This window comes from Haliotis asinina, chromosome 3 (assembly GCF_037392515.1).
Source record: "Haliotis asinina isolate JCU_RB_2024 chromosome 3, JCU_Hal_asi_v2, whole genome shotgun sequence".
NCBI classification, from domain to species: Eukaryota; Metazoa; Mollusca; class Gastropoda; order Lepetellida; family Haliotidae; genus Haliotis; species Haliotis asinina.
In genome coordinates, this window is record NC_090282.1 from 43,424,844 (window position 1) to 43,445,160 (window position 20,317).

At 41.5% G+C, this 20,317-nt stretch overlaps 1 protein-coding gene across 1 annotated transcript; it reads right to left on the reverse strand.

Annotated features, from left to right (window-relative positions):
- Positions 1 to 80: 80 nt before the first annotated feature.
- On the reverse strand, positions 81 to 15,960 carry LOC137276857 (sodium-dependent phosphate transporter 1-A-like). The gene is made up of 13 exons (XM_067808504.1): positions 15,732 to 15,960; positions 8,870 to 8,971; positions 8,119 to 8,259; positions 6,875 to 6,960; positions 5,849 to 5,945; positions 4,988 to 5,107; positions 4,417 to 4,509; positions 3,821 to 3,849; positions 3,381 to 3,441; positions 2,896 to 2,960; positions 2,625 to 2,749; positions 1,556 to 1,741; positions 81 to 373 (listed from the first exon to the last, which is right to left on the reverse strand). Exons 1-13 carry the CDS (start codon positions 15,919 to 15,921, stop codon positions 136 to 138), a joined length of 1,533 nt encoding a protein of 510 aa, XP_067664605.1. The 5' UTR covers positions 15,922 to 15,960; the 3' UTR covers positions 81 to 135.
- Between the last annotated feature and the right edge of the window lie 4,357 nt (positions 15,961 to 20,317).

The window sequence follows — 20,317 nt, forward strand, 5'->3', positions numbered from 1 at the left end:
CTGTGTAAAATAGTGCTCGTCTTCGTCAATTTACAAACTAAACTACAGACGTGAAAACCCTAAGTTGTCGCAAGAGATCATTCTTTGAGTTCATCTTTATGACGTCAACATTATCAGGTGGTCTGACCTATCCAATCAGATGAGTTCTCTCAAACCAGCGAAGGCTGCTGCACTAAGTAATCCTGAGATCGGCAAGGTCACAAGCCAGGCTATGATGATGTTTCGGAACAATCTCCAGTCCACGTTTTCATTGGACCGAACTCTACCGACGAAGACGATGCTGCCCACTTTGCAGTGGGTGGTGCTGATGGGGATGCCGATGTTGGAGGCGATGAGAACGGTGAGCGCTGAGCCTATCTCTATACAGAATCCGCTGAAAAAAAATCACCAAGTAAGCTGGTTTTGTCGTGACCCTCACTCTCTGTGTCCGACATAGTTCAAATTGTGTCGAGGACTTTTTTCGCAACAATCTAATGCTTGAAGCGTTCGCTCGTCGCCAAGAGATGGGTTCGATTTCCCACTTGGGAACAATGTTTCAAGTCCCTTGTCAGTGACCCCTCGGTGAAATTGCTGGAATGATGCCAAAAGCGGCTAAAAAACCCCTAAACTCAAATCACTCAAATTACACCCGTTTTGACCTGTTCTAACATGAGAACTACAGATTATGTTACATTGGACTAATTTAACCACACACTTCGCAAGACATTCACCTCCGTGATTCTGTAACACTGCTGGATTGTGTCCCCTCGTGTTGAAAGAAGACACCTAGATCTTGTTACTACTGACAGATCAGCATCCTCACAAAACATAACATATCCAGAGCACTTAGACTTCATCACTTTGAACCATCATGCGCTGGTGCAACTTCATAACGACCAAACATTATTTCAAACGAGAGTCATAGAGTTTTGTCCCTTGGAAAGCGCTTTACGAATATCGTGTAAAGCAACTTCTGATTGCTGCCTGGTCGGCAAACTCGGTCAACACCGCGTGTGACAGTTTGCGATGTATGGAGCAATCGTATACATTACATATATGGCAAGTACTCTCTTGTTTGGAAGGATTTCGTCTCGAAGTTTCAATTATCGATTTCAGGCAGGTCTTACGGGACAATACACCTTTTATTGCATATACAATTAAAGTGTCAATGTATAAATATTGTCCAAAATCGAAATTGTGTCACATTGTGCCTTTAACACCTTTCTCCCTCGCTCCCGTCCCCTCCCTAACCCCCATGTTAACCTAAGACGCCCAGATATTTTACATAATGCAGTGTTTACCTAGAACACCTACTGGCACACAATGATAAGTTGAGCACCGACCTGACAACTGACCCCTATTAGCATGTATGAGTGTTGTCCACAGGCGCCTGACACTCTTATGAGAAAAGCGTGCACTTGCCTACATCTCCGCTCCCTTTCACGAACCAAACGGGTTTTCTCATTGCCGTGCACCTCATTGCCGTAAACTCGTTCTCTGCGCCGGTCCAACTTATCCTTGTGTAAGCAAATCATACTAGTTATGTCCAACCTTCGACAGTGATTCCATAACTCACCTAGTTGGTGTTACTTTGGACAGATCTTCTCCCATGGTCTTCATGACTCTCCTGCCAAGAATACACAGGCCTACTGAGATTCCGACACCACCATACAACAGGATCCAAATGGGGGTGGCCGCCTTCTGGGATACAGTGCCGTCGATTGAGATCATCCACAGAGCCACCACTGGGCCGATGGCATTACTGGAGAAAAGGAAACAGGTCTCACTACATGTGCTTATATAAAGAAGTTGTGTGCTGTCTAGTTTTAATTCACTAGATGGGTGAGTATGGTTCTATGCTGCTTTTGGCAAAATTCCAACAATTTAACGGCAGGGGAAAGCAGAAATGAGGTTCATATATTGTACCCATGTGTGGAATCGAACTAAGGTCTTCACTACCAGATGACGAGTGGAGGGTGTCACCACTTTGCTACCCTACCACCCCATATTCACTAGACAAAGGACTAAAACTACAAATTGAAACGTTTGTTCTTCAAGCAATGAAGTGGACATCTATTTTACACCACAGGGACTTGTATGGCTTAGAAACAGCGCTCGAAAGACATATGTGTATAGATCCCACCCTAGTACTATGTATGTGTATAGACCCTACCCTAGTACCCCACCCAAAGCAATCATAGCGCTAAGGTGATCCTAACTCACATACCATAACATAGACTCAAGGCAGTCTTAGCGCTAAGGTGATCCTAACTCCCATACCTTAACACAGACTCAAGGCAGTCTTAGCGCTAAGGTGATCCTAACTCACATACCTTAACACAGACTCAAGGTATTCTTAGCGCTAAGGTGATCCTAACTCCCATACCTTAACATAGACTCAAGGCAGTCTTAACCTAACTACCACACCAAAAAGGGTGAACAGAGCTCTAAATTCAGGTTCATTTTTCACCTGAAATGTATTTGTTTACTTGTGAACTGGTTCCTGGAGTTCAGTTATATTGTGTCATCAATCTCTAGGGCCGTTTGGCGTTTCCTCGTATATTGCTGATAATTAGATACCTTTTGGTGATTTGTAGACCCTTGTGATGTAAGTCATTTACCAGCTACCCTATAGGAACGCGTACCTGACGTCATTTCCGCCATGCGCAAATGACCCAAACACTGCTGTGAGAATTTGGAGGAATGAGAAAAGTTTGGCTGTTTCCGGTTTGTCTTCGACACTCTTACGCGCCAATGCCAGTCGCTTTTGCTGGAAACAGAACCGAATAAAAATGAAAATCAGGTTTATATAAGAAAAATACGTTTCTAAATGTGATACATTGTGTCCTTTGTTGAAGAATAAGTAATTAATTTTAGACACCAGAAGGAAATTTCAATGCATCAATGTTGACTGACCCCATCGTCTGCTCCTGGTTCCTCTTCCGTTTCAGCGATGCTCGCGTCTGCTTCTCCTTTACCCGCTGAAAACAAGGACATCATAAGTCTGGACTTGTACATGTTTTAGAACTACTGAAATATCATGACTTGGACCAGCAACAATGGACTGCACCCATGTTACGAAGTTGAGCCCGGGTCTTAGGCATCTTGAGCGAATGCTTTATCCACGGGGCTACTCCATCTCATAGTAATGAATATCAACAAAGAGTTAGATGAGTTAGTTGTCTGACATAGGGGAATATCGAACTGATGGAACAGACCACGGGCAGTGCTCACAAACAGATCTAAATGATCAGGTAAGAGTTTATCTAGTATTTGAACCCACGGCCGTCCTTCTATGGCACAAGTAAAGGCCGCAACAGTCATAGTAAAACATATATATGTGTAAAAATCAGTTTATTAATATATTTGGGCATGGCTAAATAAACACTCAGAGTTCTCACCTTCTAGTTCCCCACTAAGTAACTGCTTCTGCTCTTCTGTCTTGTTGTTTGCACCCTTGTCCTGAAACCATTACGCGTCAATGAAGACATATCCTCATACCGTTTACTGGCTTCAATATCTAGTGCTCCGTTGGGTATTCTCATTTCAATGGTTAAAAGTACCCTTTAGTCTGTGTCCTACACACTTGAAAGAAAATAGGAGTCAGCATCGCGCCCAAAATGCCTGGGCACGTTTTCATTGCCATAGCACATCCTTCAGATTAAATTGTTTTGTGTTTTGCCGAGAAATATTCATTAAATACGATGACTTAATTTCTGAACAAAAAGTCTGTTTAACTATCCTTGTATAATTAAAATAACGTGTTTAAATGAGAGGAAAACATTTTTTCAAAAGAACCAAACTGTATATGTAGTTACATGGGAAAACATTGTGCTCATACCTTTGTGTTGTGGTTGCTATCTCCGGTGGCTGAAATATACAAGCATATATATGAGGCGTAACAACACGACCACCACGTTATGAGCCCCCACTAATGTTCTTCAATTAATCAAGGGTATTCTTCTGTCAATCGAACTGGATAAATGGTTTAGGAATGAGTGAGATGGCTTTGAACACTGTTTTAAGTATATCATGGCTTGTCACCTTGATAAGGGTTGAAATACTGAACAGATGCTGGTGCACACTTCTTTGGTGAACTCGGCTTATTACACTATGGTGCCGACAGACATAGATTTGTTTGTTCGTTCTTTAATGCTGCACTCAGCAATATTCCAGCTAAAGGCGACAGTCTGTGTGGACCAGGCAATCCAGTCATCAAAGCATTAGCATAGATCTGCGCGATTGGGACGTGGTGTCCTGACCACTTCGAACGTGGATCTGTATTGACAAAAAAAAAACATAATTGGAGAGCATTCGAACCTGCAATCACATATATGGTTCTAGGTATCTCGGGACACGATTCTGCAACGCTTTCGATTACGTGCACCGATTGTGGGCACTAGCGTTCAGATGTCATCAACTGTTTCATGCTCCTACCTGACTCTAACGCGGATGTAACATTGATATCCACTTTCTGCTCAGTTTTGCCCCCTTCCTCGGCTTCAGTGAGACGTACAGTGGCAGTATCAGCTGAAAATACAACGAATGCATCACAGAACGATCAATTAATTAATAATAATACGTTCATAATGGTGAAAGAATGATTTTTAACGCCAGTTACCATAAGTCGAGGCAATCGCGGCCTCTAATGCGTGTTAGTATTTGCAAAAGGGCTCTTTGACAAACATTTCTGAAGTCTTCAAAGTGTATTTCACAAAAAGAAGGGTTCCAAAATTGTATGCATACAGTATAACAAATAGGAATGAACCTGCCTTCCGGTTCTGGTAATGATTGAGATGACATGTATTCCAGATATGTATGGGTTGTATTGGGTATATTTCTTTCTGGGTTTATGTGACAGACAACGGATTTTGGTGAACATTCCTCAAGGCGCTCAACAATCAAAGTGGTTTCCTTTCTGGGTCACTAGAGCAGTCTTGTTTCAAGACTTTCCCAAATGGTATATATTAACTACACTCCTTAAAATACTACATATATGCCAACTGACCTTGTATTCTCTTCCGTTGCCAGGGAACGACGAAGAAGTACACAACCAGCGCCACCACAAGGCCAAGGCCGAAGGAGAGGATGAAGACGCCATATAACGGAATACGATCAAAGTATAACACTGAAACAAGGAATAGGTTTACATTAGTATAGTGTACTAGGTTGATAAGTGAACGTATACGGAATCATACAGGGCATGAGATGTAACTATGGGGGTTCTGCGTGATAAACATGTGAGTGCGTGAGTTTAGTTTTACACCGCTTTTAGCAATATCCCAGCAAATATCATGACGGGAGTCACCAGAAATGGGCTTCACACATTGTAACTGCTTCACACATTGTAACTGCTTCACACACTGTAACTGCTTCACATATTGTAACTGCTTCACACACTGTAACTGCTTTACACACTGTAACTGCTTCACATATTGTAACTGCTTCACACATTGTAACTATGTGGGGAATCGAACTTCATCTTCCGCACCACGAGAGAACGCTTTAACCACAAGGCTACTTCACCGTCCGCGATAAACAAGTGGTTGATAGCATAAGTAACACACGTAGACTTGGTAACTTGATACGCCATCGGCAAGGTCACGCCTGGTTACAAGTACGGCTTCGATCGGGCTTGCTGCTTTGAACGCCGTAAAATCAGAAAAATAATTACTGAGTCAGTTTGGTCTGGTTTTTGGCAATATCCCTTCAAGAGTATGGCGGCGGTCACCAGAAACGGGCTTCGCACATAGTAACTATGCTTGGAATAGAATCGGGCCCATAGCATAACAAGAGAAGGCTTTATCCACAAGCTAACATCTCCGCCGCTTAGACAGAAAAATGAGGAACCTATTGATGAAATACTTACTTTCAGAACCATCGTAGAAAACGGAGAAAGCGTTGATGATCACAGTGACGCCATAAAATACAGGGAGAAGACGTAGACCTGGTTCCAGGGGTTTTTCCTGGTGGAGAGACAAACCTGTACAAAACCGTTTGGAGTAACACCCTCCCTTCCCCAAATAAAACAAAGAGTTAAAGGAGCGATTAAAGCGTAATGGGCGTATGAATGATGACACTTTTTTATTACAGAAAGATTCATACAAGTCATGACTGTAAAGTTAAAAATGGGTATAGTATGGCCTAGAATGCTATGTACAATTTCTAAATGGCGCTGTCATTTAGTAAACAGTTTGCATATAAGGCATCAATCAAAAGAGTGATGACACTTTCCGAAAGAAACACAAAGCCTAGTTTCGGGACTAGGGCCCATACTAAGAACGTAGCTTCAAATTTACGAATTGGTTCGATCCCCGGTGCAGGGACTGAACCTAAACAAAGTACGAATACGTGTACTGAGAAACAACAATCCCATTTGGATCCTACTGAAAGGTTTGATTTGACCACGTTCTAAAAGCCACTGTTTTTTCAGATATGCACAGCATACTGAAGGGCAAAAGAAACGTCACTGGAGATTGTGTAGACGTCTACTGGCTCTCTAACCTAGATATACTTGCTGTGTTCAGAAATGAAGTGAACGAGCGTTATTCATGCCGAAAATTTATGCAGGCATGCATGCGTGATGGACATGCATCTCGATTTCATTGTTGTGTTTTGGGCACTCTTTCCTTTCCACTAACAAAAAAACATTTTTAATTTCAATCTTTAACAATACTTTATCGGGTAAAATAGGCTATATGAGCACGATTCATGGTTTCCTCAAGGTCGACATCCTGTGTATATTGAAAAAACCCAACACGTTCAAATACCTCAATGTCATTTCCAATATTTCACCGTTTCTTCTGCCTTTCAGTATATTTCGGTTGAAGGCATATCTAAAGGCCAAACTGTGAATCGTCATGAGACGCGGTGGAGTTCACTAACATGAACTGACCTTATTCAGGACCAACTTGCGGACGAGGACGAACAAGATGGACGAGACGATACCCGACATGACGGGGCTGATGAACCAGCTACCAACTGAAACAATGATACACACATTTTATGGAGGAGCCATTGAACTAAACTGAAAACACTAAACTTGAATACATTTCACAAAAGCGCTAAATGACAGGCAAACGGTTGCAAAAGAACATCATCAATAATTGGCATATTGTGATAACCAAAGAGTAATGGCAGTCGAACAATTTCAGAAATATTATTTTAAACAAGTAGGTAGTTAATATGTATATTTTAAACGAAATATAGAAAATGTCATCCAATGTCTGGTGGAATAAAATATGTCAGACACAAGTGTTTTCGGACAGGCTAAAACGCATTTTGTTGAACGCAAAAGAAAAGATTACTTGCATAAAGAATGAAAATGTGTCAACGCCAAACGTAATATAATTATTCCATTTGTCATAACTGTCAATTCACGCACGACGGCTGAAACAATGAAACATCAGCAACCAATGGAGCAACTATACCATCTTTGTTACTTGTCACACTGGCCTAGAAAACCAATACATCATCATATAAAACTGTCTTGACAAATATGACAATCATGCAACGAATGAATGTAAGTTTCTCATTTGCATGAAAAATGAACATTGTCTTGCTTGTTATGGTGGCCATGTGCAAACATTTAGACCACTTAATTTGATACTGCTGAGACGCAGTCACGGGTGCACTGAGATAGATCAGAACTGATCGCAGTACCCCATACACGGGTTCAGTGAAGCGTTGCCTAGTAGTGCAAAAAGAACCTAACCCGAACCTTGCCAAGCGAACTGAATGACATAAGTTCATATCTAGGACGCCTTTGAAGACAAAGACAAGCAGATATCCCTAACACGGTCGCGCGGTGTCATATACATGTATATGCAATGCAGATAGGATTATTCAAATTTTGCATTTATTCATTTCTTTCAAATGGTTATTATTCGTATTTGTTGACAGCTGGCAAAGGTCCTGCTATATATAGTGGCCCTGTGGTAATATGTTGAAAGCAGAAAGGAGAATTAAAAAAAATCTTGTTTAAGTTGACACCTTGATTGTTATTTAATCTTTAACCTTGAACAGATCGATGCCTGTCCTGGACCCGCTGTGAGTAGGCGAGGAACCCCGTAGCTGAGAAGTCATGTGATTAATACAGCCAAGTTCAGATATGGGAGTATATTTTAATGCATTACTTACTGATCATGCCCAGCTTCATCCAGCCAATGCCCCGGGCGCCATGAGCAACGACGGAGAAACCTATGGTGGCCCCAACAATGCTGTGTGTTGCAGAGATCGGCAGGCTGGCTATTGTAGCCCCGATTAGCATCGCACAGGAACCTGTGGAATATATGAGTGAGTGCATGAGTGAGGTGGTGGTGAGAGGAGGAGGGATGGAGTCGTTTGCCATTATCATGAAATACACGAGCACAAGCTTCTGCTGTAACGCAATGGTTGCGTATTTCACGCACTTATGCAGTTCTAGATCTTAAACTGTTGTAAAAAAAGTGTATTATTCTATCAAAGTGTTATGCTCGTATTAATAATATTAACCACAGTTGAACCTGTCTAAACCGGCACTCATTGGTACTGAAGGAATAATCCGGTTACGACAATGTGCTGGATTGTAGAGCTGTTGGTAAATGTGCAAGTCATGGATGGAGCTGAGATTTTATGCCGGTGTTGACAACTTGCCGGATTTGACAGATGTCGGTTTTAACAGCTTCCACTGCATGTTAGTGAATTCCTATAGTACACTTGTGAACAATGTATGAAGGTACACTGCTCTTAAATTACTACTGACTGTTAAAGCATCAGAGTGAATTGCTGCAGTCCACGTGTTGACTTTCAATACCTGTCAGCGTACCACTCTGATTCAAGTGTCCACAACCCTTGTGTGTGAGTATAGTGCTGTCTGAATATATCAACTGGGACAACTTATATAACCCACCTGAGAGCGCCGCAACATTGCCAACCATCAGCAAGGCTTCGGTGCCATTGTAAGCTTCTACGTCGATAATGCCTTTCCGAATCGTATCCGACACACGGGATCCTGAAACACAGGAGACATATACTGCACAGCAAAAGAAACGCAATTTTCGGAAATTGAAAACTAATAATAGTATGCGTTCATGTTTATGTCTTGTACTTTAAAAAACTTGACAAAAAGCCAGAGCCAGTGTTTCTTTTGCTGTATACACATCAACAAAGGAGTTGCTAACAGCACCACCATATAAGACGCGGTATCGTCGTAAGTTAGGGATCGGAGTAGAACGCAGCTTTATAGCAATTCCAGCAATACCATGATTGGAACACCAGATATGGGGTTCAAACATTGTAACAATGTAAGAAAGGGCATAATGAAATACGTTATTTTCAAAGTAATGACCCCCGACGATGGAACCTCGTTCTACCATATATATATATGTCCAAATTTGTGGCATTACTTATAATTTATCTAGCGCAGAAACGGTGGTAATCTTATTTACTATATTGTTTGTCATATCTGATATTGTATTGTCTGCTTTAATTGCTGTAATGTTTTACTCTTCCATGCTAGTTTTATACCCATATTTGTGATACCCTAGTATTCCTGCTGTCCATCGTGACAGTTTATATTCTTAATAAATTATTTTCGTCACGATATGGCTGAGATATTGCCGATGTGACGTTAAATATTAACTCACACACTCATATCTGAATATGAGTATTAAGCTTTTCCACATGTCTCGTCATTTCCCTCAGTAGTCTCATATCTGCTTTCAATGCACCCGGGGCGGCGGGGTAGCCTAGTGGTTAACGCGTTCGCTCGTCACGCCGAAGACCCGGGTTCGATTCCCCACATGGGTACAATGTGTGAAGCCCATTTTCTGGTGTCCCCCGCCGTGATATTGCTGGAATATTGCTAAAAGCGGCGTAAAACTAAAAACTCACTCACTCGCTCATTCAATGCACCCGTTAAGATCCGGGTTAGACGTTTCCTCAGTACCCCATGCTTGTAAGAGGCGACTAACAAAATCAGGGTGTAAACGTGATAGACTCGCTGACCTGGTTGACACATCGCATCCCAATTGCGTAGATCGATGATCATGCTGTTGATCACTAGATTGTCTGGTCCAGACTCGATTATTTACAAACCACCACCACAGAGCTGAAATACTGCTGAGTGGGCGATGAACAACAAACCAACCAACCCAACGTTCAAGGTACAGTGATCGCGTCGAATTAACCATGACGCGAAGTCAATACATCGATACCAAACCCATTTCAATATATCCTCAACTGAATGACTGACATCACAATTAACAATAGGATATGAATTATTGATACCACTATATTGAATAAGTGATATCAAGCTCTCCATTAGACTTTTAGATATCAGTTATTAGATCTTAACAATTGATTTATTTACATTTAAAAGTGGAACTGTGGCGTCCAAATTTCTTATTACATAAAATCGAAACTAACATAAATGATTCATTGTGGGATATGAATACATGAATCACTGCATAATATCATTAACAAGGGAATGATATTAAAACGGCACATTAATAAATTGGGCATCCTTGAGGTCAAAGCTGTGATAAAGCCTAAGGGTCAGGTTGTCCTCACCGTAGGCCGGGTTCGAATCCCCATAAGAAAATAATATATGATGTCTCCCCGTAACTGGGCCAGGCATTTGGACACTAGCAGTTACATACTACATACTACCAGTGCTTCATATCCGAAAAGACCCGTGAAGGTCCCGGGGTAGCATAGGCCTTCAGCAACCCATGTTTGTCATAAAAGGCGATTCAGTTTGTCGTAAGAGGCGACTAATGGGATCGGGTGGTCAGGCTCGCTGACTTGGTTGACACATGTCATCGGTTGCCAATTGCGCAGATCGATGCTCATGTTGTTGATCACTGGATTGTCTGGTCCAGACTCGATTATTTACAAACCGCCGTCATATGTCTGGGATATTGCTGAGTGTGGCGTAAAACTAAACTCACTCACTCACGATCATATCCGAAAATATACCACGACCATAACAGAGACCGAATGAGTGAGTGAGTGAGTGAGTGAGTTACGTTTTACGCCGCATTCGGCAATATTCCAGCTATATGGCGGCGGTAGAGACCGAATGATCGATAGGAGAACATTTGACAACATATATGGTTACATATAATGAACAACAGCCTCTGTACGTAGAGAAGATTTAACATGTATAGAAGCAGAAGGTTCCATATTCCCCAGGACTCAATTCGATGAGTGAGTATGGTTTTACGCCGCTTTTAGCAACATTCTAGCAATATCACGGCGGGGTACACCAGACAGGGGCTGCTACCATTGTACTCAAGTGGGGAATCGAACCCAGGTCTTCGGCGTGGCAGACGAAGGTTTTAACCACTTGATTACCCATTGGCCAGCTCAAGCAGACCTGCGTCGTAATGTGCGTCTATAAAATGCTGAGGGTTGATTTGCGGCAATTAAAACACATCTACAGTACAGATTCTTTGTGCACAAGGATTAACCGAGGATAGCCGATATACGATACGCTTACACCAGATACTTTAAAAGCGAAGTTTGTTTGTCTGAATGTAAGGGATACAATCTTTAGCGCCTAGCCCATCTCTCGTATCCAGTGAACTTTCGTTCCTCAAGAGTGATATTAGAACATAGCCCTATCGTATTGCCCAGTTGTTTGTGTGGGGAGGCGATCCTATTCAAGTGTCCATAAGTACATTGCGACCTTTGTTTTGCTGGAGTTTGGTGACGAATAGTAGTGCAGTGAAGCCAACCAGTGATACATTTTACATAAGTAAAAGTAAATGATAAAAAATCAGCTCCAGCTCTCGACAGACGTCATCTATCCACCGACAGAGGTAATGTATCCACCGACAGACGTCATCTATCCACCGACAGACGTCATCTATCCACCGACAGAGGTAATGTATCCACCAACAGATGCCATTTATCTACGACTAACAACACCCACAACAGGCGGTAGCCCAGGAGTAGAAAGTAAAAAGGAGATCCAACTAAAGTCTAGAATATTTGGGCACGTCTCTGCGTGAAGAAGTTTTCTGGAGCTCCTTTTGTAGCTAATTATTGTTTTGCGACATATATATTTTAAATAACACATCTTTATTTCTCAGCTTGTTGTTGCTTCAGGACACTGAGACCGGAAAGTGGCCAATGGAGTTTTGCAGAGTCCCACGATTTTGACCAGTCCACATACTGTATACTTGAACGAAGCATGATCATTAACACGAGAACACCTTTCGAGCATCAATTACATGTACTCTTAAATTTCGGAGGTCGCGCGTGTGTACAGTTCTAAGGAACGTCAAACCATAGTCAGCTCTTCTTTCCATTCAGTAGGCTCAAGACTCACGTGAGTCGTTCTTATCTTTCCAAAAAATGAGAAAGCCGATAACCATTCGTAATATCCACTGAAATCATGTTGAAAAATAGTCACGACCGTCATTCTTTACATTCACAGAAGGCGCTGGAGTGAGTGAGTTTAGTTTTACGCCGCTTTTAGCAATATTCCAGCAATATTATGGCGGGGACACATTGTATGCATTTGGAGAATCGAACTTGGAGGTTTGGCGGACGCCTTAACCAGTAGGCTCCCGACTAGAGTACATGTAATGTCAATCAATGTCTACTTTCACCAAGCCTGACAGATTAATGATATTGTCACTCATTGTCTACTTTCACCAAGCCTGACAGATTAATGATAATGTCAATCATTGTCTACTTTCACCAAGCCTGACAGATTAATGATATTGTCAATCATTATCTACTATCACCAAGCCTGACAGATTAATGATATTGTCAATCATTATCTACTTTCACCAAGCCTGACATTAATGATACTGTCAATCATTGTCTACTTTCACCAAGCCTGACAGATTAATGATATTGTCAATCATTGTCTACTTTCACCAAGCCTGACAGATTAATGATATTGTCAATCATTGTCTACTTTCACCAAGCCTGACAGATTAATGATATTGTCAATCATTATCTACTTTGACCAAGCCTGACAGATTAATGATATTGTCAATCATTAATATCTACTTTCACCAAGCCTGACAGAATAATGATATTGTCAATCATTGTCTACTTTCACCAAGCTTGACAGAATAATGATATTGTCAATCATTATCTACTTTCACCAAACCTGACAGATTAATGATATTGTCAATCATTATCTACTTTCACCAAACCTGACAGATTAATGATATTGTCAATCATTATCTACTTCCACCAAGCCTGAAAGATTAATGATATTGTCAATCATTATATACATTCACCAAACGTGCCAGAGTTATGTCATTCATTATCTACAAAGGCCAACTAGCCATAGTTGTGTCAATCATTCTTTAAATTAACCAAACCTGCCACAGCAATGTCAGCTATTCCATGCATTAATCGAACGCATAAAGTGTAATGCCAGTCATCTTTTTACATTCCTGGAACTTATTAAGGGTAATGCCCAACACCCTTTACAATCGCAGACCGTGCTAGAGCTATGTCACACATTCTTGACACTTGAAGAGGACATTCATATCAACGAACCCCTGACCGATTTCAGACGACTAAAAATCGACAATTTGACATGCGTTTATCTTGATGCCTATCCCTCTTATCTCCTCTCACTCATGCTGGGCACGTGGTCCAAGGTTCGAGTCTATTGAGGAGCGTTCGCCGACATAAGCAAGATTACTTCCAGGTGCTGGCCGGTCACCAGCCTGAGTAGGACACAAGAGCAACATCTCCATGTAAACAGACTGAATTTTCAAGGCAAATCTTGACTGACCCCAGGGTTCAATGAAAGGGCACCGGATACTGTACCCATGTATTTGAGAGAATGTAAATTCACGTCGATGTCAACAACTTTCAAACTGTATTAAGAAGGTGTCAAAGGCGGTGGGGCAGCAAAGTGCTTAAGGCTTTGGCTTGCTACGCTGAAGACGAGGGTTCGATCACCCACGCGGGTGTAATGACTGAAGGCATTTTATGGTGCGATATTAAAGGAATATTGTTAAAAGCAGAATTAAAACAATAGCTCTTCACTCACTCTGTCACTAAAACCAGTGACAGAAAGCATTAGCTTAATCCACTCTTTAATGTCACGCTGCCAAGCAAACAAAGGGCACTCACATCACTGTACATGTCCATGAAGATCTTCGCTAACCCATGCTCGCAAGAGGCGACTAACGGGATTGGGTGGTCAAGCTAGCTGATTGGTTGACACATGTCATCCCACCTGCATAGATCGACGCTCACGATGTTGATTTCCAGACCACTTCCATACAGATGGAATATTACTGAGAGCGCCCTAAACCTAGACTCACTCAAGGCACTCACTAAATCGCTGTAAGTACCTGATATCGGTCCAGTCAAAGAAGCGAAATATACTATAAGTCGTTTACTGGTCGCGGGTACATGAGACCATGGCCCCCGAGGGACCAGTGAACAACGGATTTATTTTACCGAACACCTAAATTTAAAATTTGAACTGCTTGAAGCACTTCCGATTGTAGCCAATCGGAAAGCGGCATTCATGTGTAGGTAAGATAATATACGTTGTACACTGGTCACGAGAGGGGGTGGGGTGGGGGTGGCGGTGGGGATGGGCATGGGTTGAGGTACCCTCAACCTATCGGCTCCGACGGACAAATGAACAAAGTATTTATCTTACCGAACACCTCCATATTAATTTTGAACTGTTTGAAGAATGGGTGTCAGATCGTACACTTCAGCCAACCTGTGTGAATCAAACGGTTCGAATCTTGCATCTTCCTGTTCCCCCCTAGACAGGACCCAGTCGCAAACATGACCACGAGAGGGGTACGGGACGGCTTGCCGGAATGACACGAGTAGTTACGAATGATCCTGCGTGATTCAATGTTATTCGAGACAAAGAAACATTACCACGCAATACCGAATGAGTTGCCATTGGCAGCGGGGTACATTGCAATGTACCTCGCTTGCAAATGGGGTACATTCAAAATAATAGAAGATCGCTTAGTTAATCAGAAAACGATGCTTATCTATGGGGTTAGGTATATGAATCTTTCAGCGCCCAAACGGGGTTACGGTGATCCTTGTCAACCAAAACTACGAGTCTGTCCATCCGGGACTTAAATTCACAGTCCAGTGATCATCGATCTACGCAACTGGGATCTACGCAACAGGTCAGCGGGACTGACCACCTGATATCGTTACTCGCTTATCAAGCATAGAGTGCATGAGATCCAAGTGAACCCGTATCTTAAAGGATAGTCTTTTGAGCAAGAACTATCACCGCGGGATGAGGCACAATCACCCGTAACATTTCACAACAGCAAGGTACTAGGGGTTACTTTTCTAAACAAGAACACGTTTTATGGATGTTACACGTGGGACCTGGAACATGCGCTGACCTGGCACACCAATCGCCTACTATGCATATTCACTACTGTTGGGTACTGCCAACATTTTCGTATTACTAAATAGATCTACTGCATAATATTGTGGAAGTGTAATACTGATCACATGGTTTAAGGTAATGAAATTATTGTTTCCTTTCTTCTGTAACAATGCCACTGACTACTGCCTGGGCTCAGAAGCGTTTGTACATCGGATCCAAAGTGAAGACTTCGCTTTGCAATAAGAGAAAAAGCTCCTTCAGCGGTGTCTGCCATTTTGGTATTTTTATCAATACGTGGACTGCCGTACCAATCTATTTCTTGTTTACATGCTGACTTGCACAGGACTGAAGCACATCAACGCACTCATCGTCAGAGAGACGTACAAGAACATAGATAAGTACTTACCTATAAGGATAGCACCTGCTACTTCAAATATGGTCGCCAGGATGCATGCTTGCCTCAAATTTAGCACCTTGGCACCAACAGATGTACCGAAGGAGTTGGCGACGTCATTGGCGCCGATGCCAAACGCCAGGATGAAGGCAATGATGAACCCGACTATCACCATCCATAGCCATTCTTCCGGTATCAACATCGTGTAGACCGCAAACGTTCAAAGAATTATGGCAAATGTCTGTAAAAGGTAAATAATTGGCAAAAATCAGGAATGTGTTTTCATACGGAAGTAAGCTATTTCTGCCATCCGAGAAGAAAACCACTGAAGATGTTAACAACGTTCAAACAAACTACCTCGTCCATTACCTGATTTTCCGGTTATATGCTTCTCGCTTCCAATGAAGATTTACACCCCAACGACGCTCCAGGATCGCATTCAGTGAGATCTGGAGGTTAAAAGCACCTTACCACATTTTTGTGGGTTATACTAAAATAGTGTCCATTTCAGACGTAATGAAGTTGTCGCTTATAATATATATTAAAGTTCTTTCTTTCTTTCAGTTTCTGTTCTTTTACGCATGTAATATTCCAGCTATATGACGACAATGTGTAAATAATCCAGTCTGGATCAGACAATCCAGTGATTGATACCATGTGAATCGATCTTGCCAGTTGAGATACGATGACATAGGCCAACCAAGGCATTCAGTCTGACCAACCGAACCCGTTATCGCCTTTTCAAGGGTTGCTAAGATCAGTTTGAACCCGGATACCATTCTTTACTCACCAACGTCTTGAACGCCAAATAAATAGATAATACGCCAACATCATAGAAAGGTAGCAATCGAGTATCATAATACAACAAAGACGTTGTCTTCCATGAACTATCTTTGCAACACAGTATAATACAGACGTTGTCCTCAATCAAATAAAATAATACAGAAGCTGTCGTATATACTATTTAGCATCTTTGCATCATATATTAATACAGAATTTGTCATATATAACCATTAAACATCTTTGCATCAGAAAATACTACAGATGTTGTCACCTTTAACCAGTTGTCCTCCATCAACTTTGCACCTCAAAACAAACACTAATCGCAATTTGTTTTATTTGTTAGACTTAAATCACCCTCGTCACCACAAGGCTGACAAGTCGTTGATAAGACCCACTTAAGTCACCCTCTCGACTCACCCCGAGCTCCTTGAACACTTTTTCTTCACCTACTATTAACTGTATCAACTTGAGAGCGAGGTAAATAGAGTTAATGCGTTTAATGACGTTCTCACCATCATACCGAGAACTTTTGGACAATTTGTTCTTAATATGTGCATGATTACATTGAAAATGGTAACTTACATAATATACTGGGGCACGGCTTTGGAAATTTGCATTTATCTTTGGTAACATAACATCAAAAAGGTGGTGAACATCGTTTGTATTACTTTCAAATCTCTTACTACCCAGGCAATGGACAGTGCAAAACCAAATACCGACGTTGTTTCACTTCCAACAGTGCAATTTTCTGTGATTTTACTCATTCAATGACACAAATCGCAGCTGACACTTCATGCCTCTTGGAATATGTTTTACATAACTTTAATACATTACAACAGGCTTGTGGACACAAGAGGTGTCGCTACGCAAATGTTACAGTATCGATGGGTTTCGACAGATGGACGCCTTTCACTACACACGAAACAACTTTTGGCATCAGAGAGATAAGAAAAGTTAGGTATATAACGGAGCCTTCATAAAAGAATATCAGACAGACGAAAATTTGTTTGCACACAAATAGCGGAAACGTGGTCTTGCAAAGGATGAGTAGCTTCAAATACCATTTAATGGACCAGAAACGTACTAGCGGACCTCCAAAACAAAAGTTTAGTTTTTCAAAAGTACTGAAAACATTTTAGTCAGGTCATGAAGACGAGTTCCCGAGTATCCCAATGAAGACTACTTGGAATTAAACAAGAGGAATGAAACATGGATTTAAACAGGAGAGAGAAGCTGAAATCGTTTTGCCAGGAGTTATCAACTCCGTTGATACTTTATGTTCTCGGTGTCAGTTAAGACAGCGTACTCGTGTGAATAGGAGTGAATATCTTGTGAAACAATTACAACCTTTTATCCAACTTCAACTTCTCCGTCTTGAGTTGTTGAAGTCCGAGCGGTGGTGTCTTGTATAGTTCTTCGCACGCAGAACCAGCTGTGGCTTACTCCAGACAAAGCTTGTCTATGAATAAATTCTGTCGACTCAAAAACCGAGATAAACCTCGCAGAATGTCTCTGTTGACACAAAGTGTTGAATGAAACTGACGTGTGTTGATAACGAGCGAATCAAAGGTCAGTGTCTATGCCACTGTCCATGAAAATGTTTACAATGACTGGATAAACTCAATGTCACATTACGGCCGAGTTTGCTTGATCCACGTTTTGTTTTCTGTCAAGATATATCAGATAGTCTTGCTTTTTTGAAAATATCTTTATTTATGATAAGCAACAGTCACTGTTACCATATATACCCCAGTATATCCTATAACGCAACTTTGAACTGGATTTATTGTACATGTTATTGCGCTAGGAAAACGAAACACGCAGGTCTTTAAACTCTGGTGAAACCAACCGAAATGACAGATACAAAATATTAATCCTGGAGTCTTGGACGCCAGATGAAAATTAACGGATACTGGCACGAAAAAAGGGCGCAACTGTCAAACACATTACTGGCATATCGCAAGGGACAAGGCCTTGAGTACCAGCAAAGCATTAAGTTGATTAAAACGCTGGGGTTTTTGCAACAACAAAAAAATATTTAAAAAAAAATTAAACCGGGTCCTTAATTGCCATTGTTTCCACTTTCAAATAAATAACAAAGATAAAACAGAACTATAGTAAAACTTACATATACAACAATCTATTAAGATCTATTAAAATCAAAAAGTAAAAACACAACGAATAAAATACCCAGATAAATTAAAACAGCATTTCACAGTCTCCTTGGGATAAAAATTTCCACTGTCACCTACTAATTCTGAAGGAAAGAATCATACTTTGATAACCCATAACAATTGCGATTCCTTGGTACGCTCACAAGTGTAATTATACATTTCTGAATCATTTACATCCAGATGTAAAATGTTCATTCGTGACTGCTCGACACTGTCCTTCACCAACATGCTGCATATATTCCCGCACGAGTGAAACACCAGTGAAACGGCCTAGCTAGGTGTACCCCACACTAAAGCAAGCCTGGTAACACGAGTGAATGGGTACTTACCTTGGGAAACACTTGTTTACAAAGGGGGATCATGAGTGAAGATTAGTACTTATCTTTTCGAGTTGCTTTATTTAATCTCAACGAATTACTGAGATCGGGGTTTCAAGCGCCAATTTCATTGGCTTAAAACAACGGGCGGAGACTAATCCCGGATGAAACCTAAAAGCCATGCTGTATCGGGGCTGTGGGGTAGCCTAGTGGTGAAAGGTCCGAAGACCCACGTTCAATTCCCCACGGGTACAATTAGTCAAAAGGATTTCTGATGTCCCCTGACGTGACACTGCAGAAATGTTTCTAAAAGTAACGTAAAACTCAACACGGCACTGATAAATCGGAGACTTTAGGGCACATAAAACACATGAACAATAGTTCTGTTTTTTTATGTCGTTTGTTTCTTCAGATCGTTGTCAACAGCATTCGGGCTGTAAATAGTCGATTCCGGACTCGATAAACCACTAGCATATTGAGCAACGTCTCCCGCCGTCGATGGCCACGTTGTCAGCCAAGCCTCAGATTCATTTAGTCCTTCTTGTCTATAATAAACATTAGGTTGTTTGGGATGCAGTCGAATAAAGTTTCCTGAGGGTATTTAATAACAAGCACAATTTATCTGTCTCAAATCTCCGAAAAATGTATTTCCCCTTCCCGCCCAGCCCAGCAACAGCTCCATATGAAGCAAGTCTATATATGTTGATCAGATTCCAGGAATCCTTTGTGGATCAAACAGTGTCGTTTGCTTCTGTGGTTAAGGCGTTCGCTCGTTACGCCGAAGACCCGGGTTCGATTCCACAGATGGGTACAATATGTGAAGCCCATTTTTTGTGTCCCCCGTCTTGATTTTGCTGGAATACTGTTAGGCAGGGCGTAAAATTAAACTCACCCACTCTAACAAGTTCGATATTTGCTCTATGGTCTTATGTGAATGTGAAGAACGGTCGTGACTATTTTTCGAAATGACGAATTGATGACTTCAGTGGATATTACGAATAACTATTATTTTTCTTGTGTTACCGATCTTGATACAAATCTGCTTTGTCTTGAACTTTCAATATAATACTATTTTCAGCGACTGTTTACTCACCGTTGACATGGTTGTAGGTACGCCGTGTGCATCATCCGGAAGCTAGCGTACGCTAAATAGCATTCGGAATCGTTCGGGTACGAACCTTTTCGAGATAAAAAGTTCAAAAGGTATGTGCGAATGTGCACTTTCGCGATCTGGTAAGCTGTGTTCTGATTGGTCAATCTCAAAGGTTACCTAACGCGACCTCCCATAAAGTTTTGTTGGACTCAGTAGTGGAGTGTAACGAAA

What these genes read in the sequence shown, in the direction of transcription:
- LOC137276857 (XM_067808504.1), bottom strand. Translation starts at nt 15,921, where the DNA reads ATGTTGATACCGGAAGAATGGCTATGGATGGTGATAGTCGGGTTCATC. An exon ending in GCAACGGAAGAGAATACAAG is followed by an intron (nt 4,510 to 4,987) that starts GTCAGTTGGCAT and finishes TTGTATTTTCAG; the next exon opens with CTGATACTGCCACTGTACGT. An exon ending in TCCAAAGTAACACCAACTAG is followed by an intron (nt 374 to 1,555) that starts GTGAGTTATGGA and finishes ATTTTTTTTCAG; the next exon opens with CGGATTCTGTATAGAGATAG.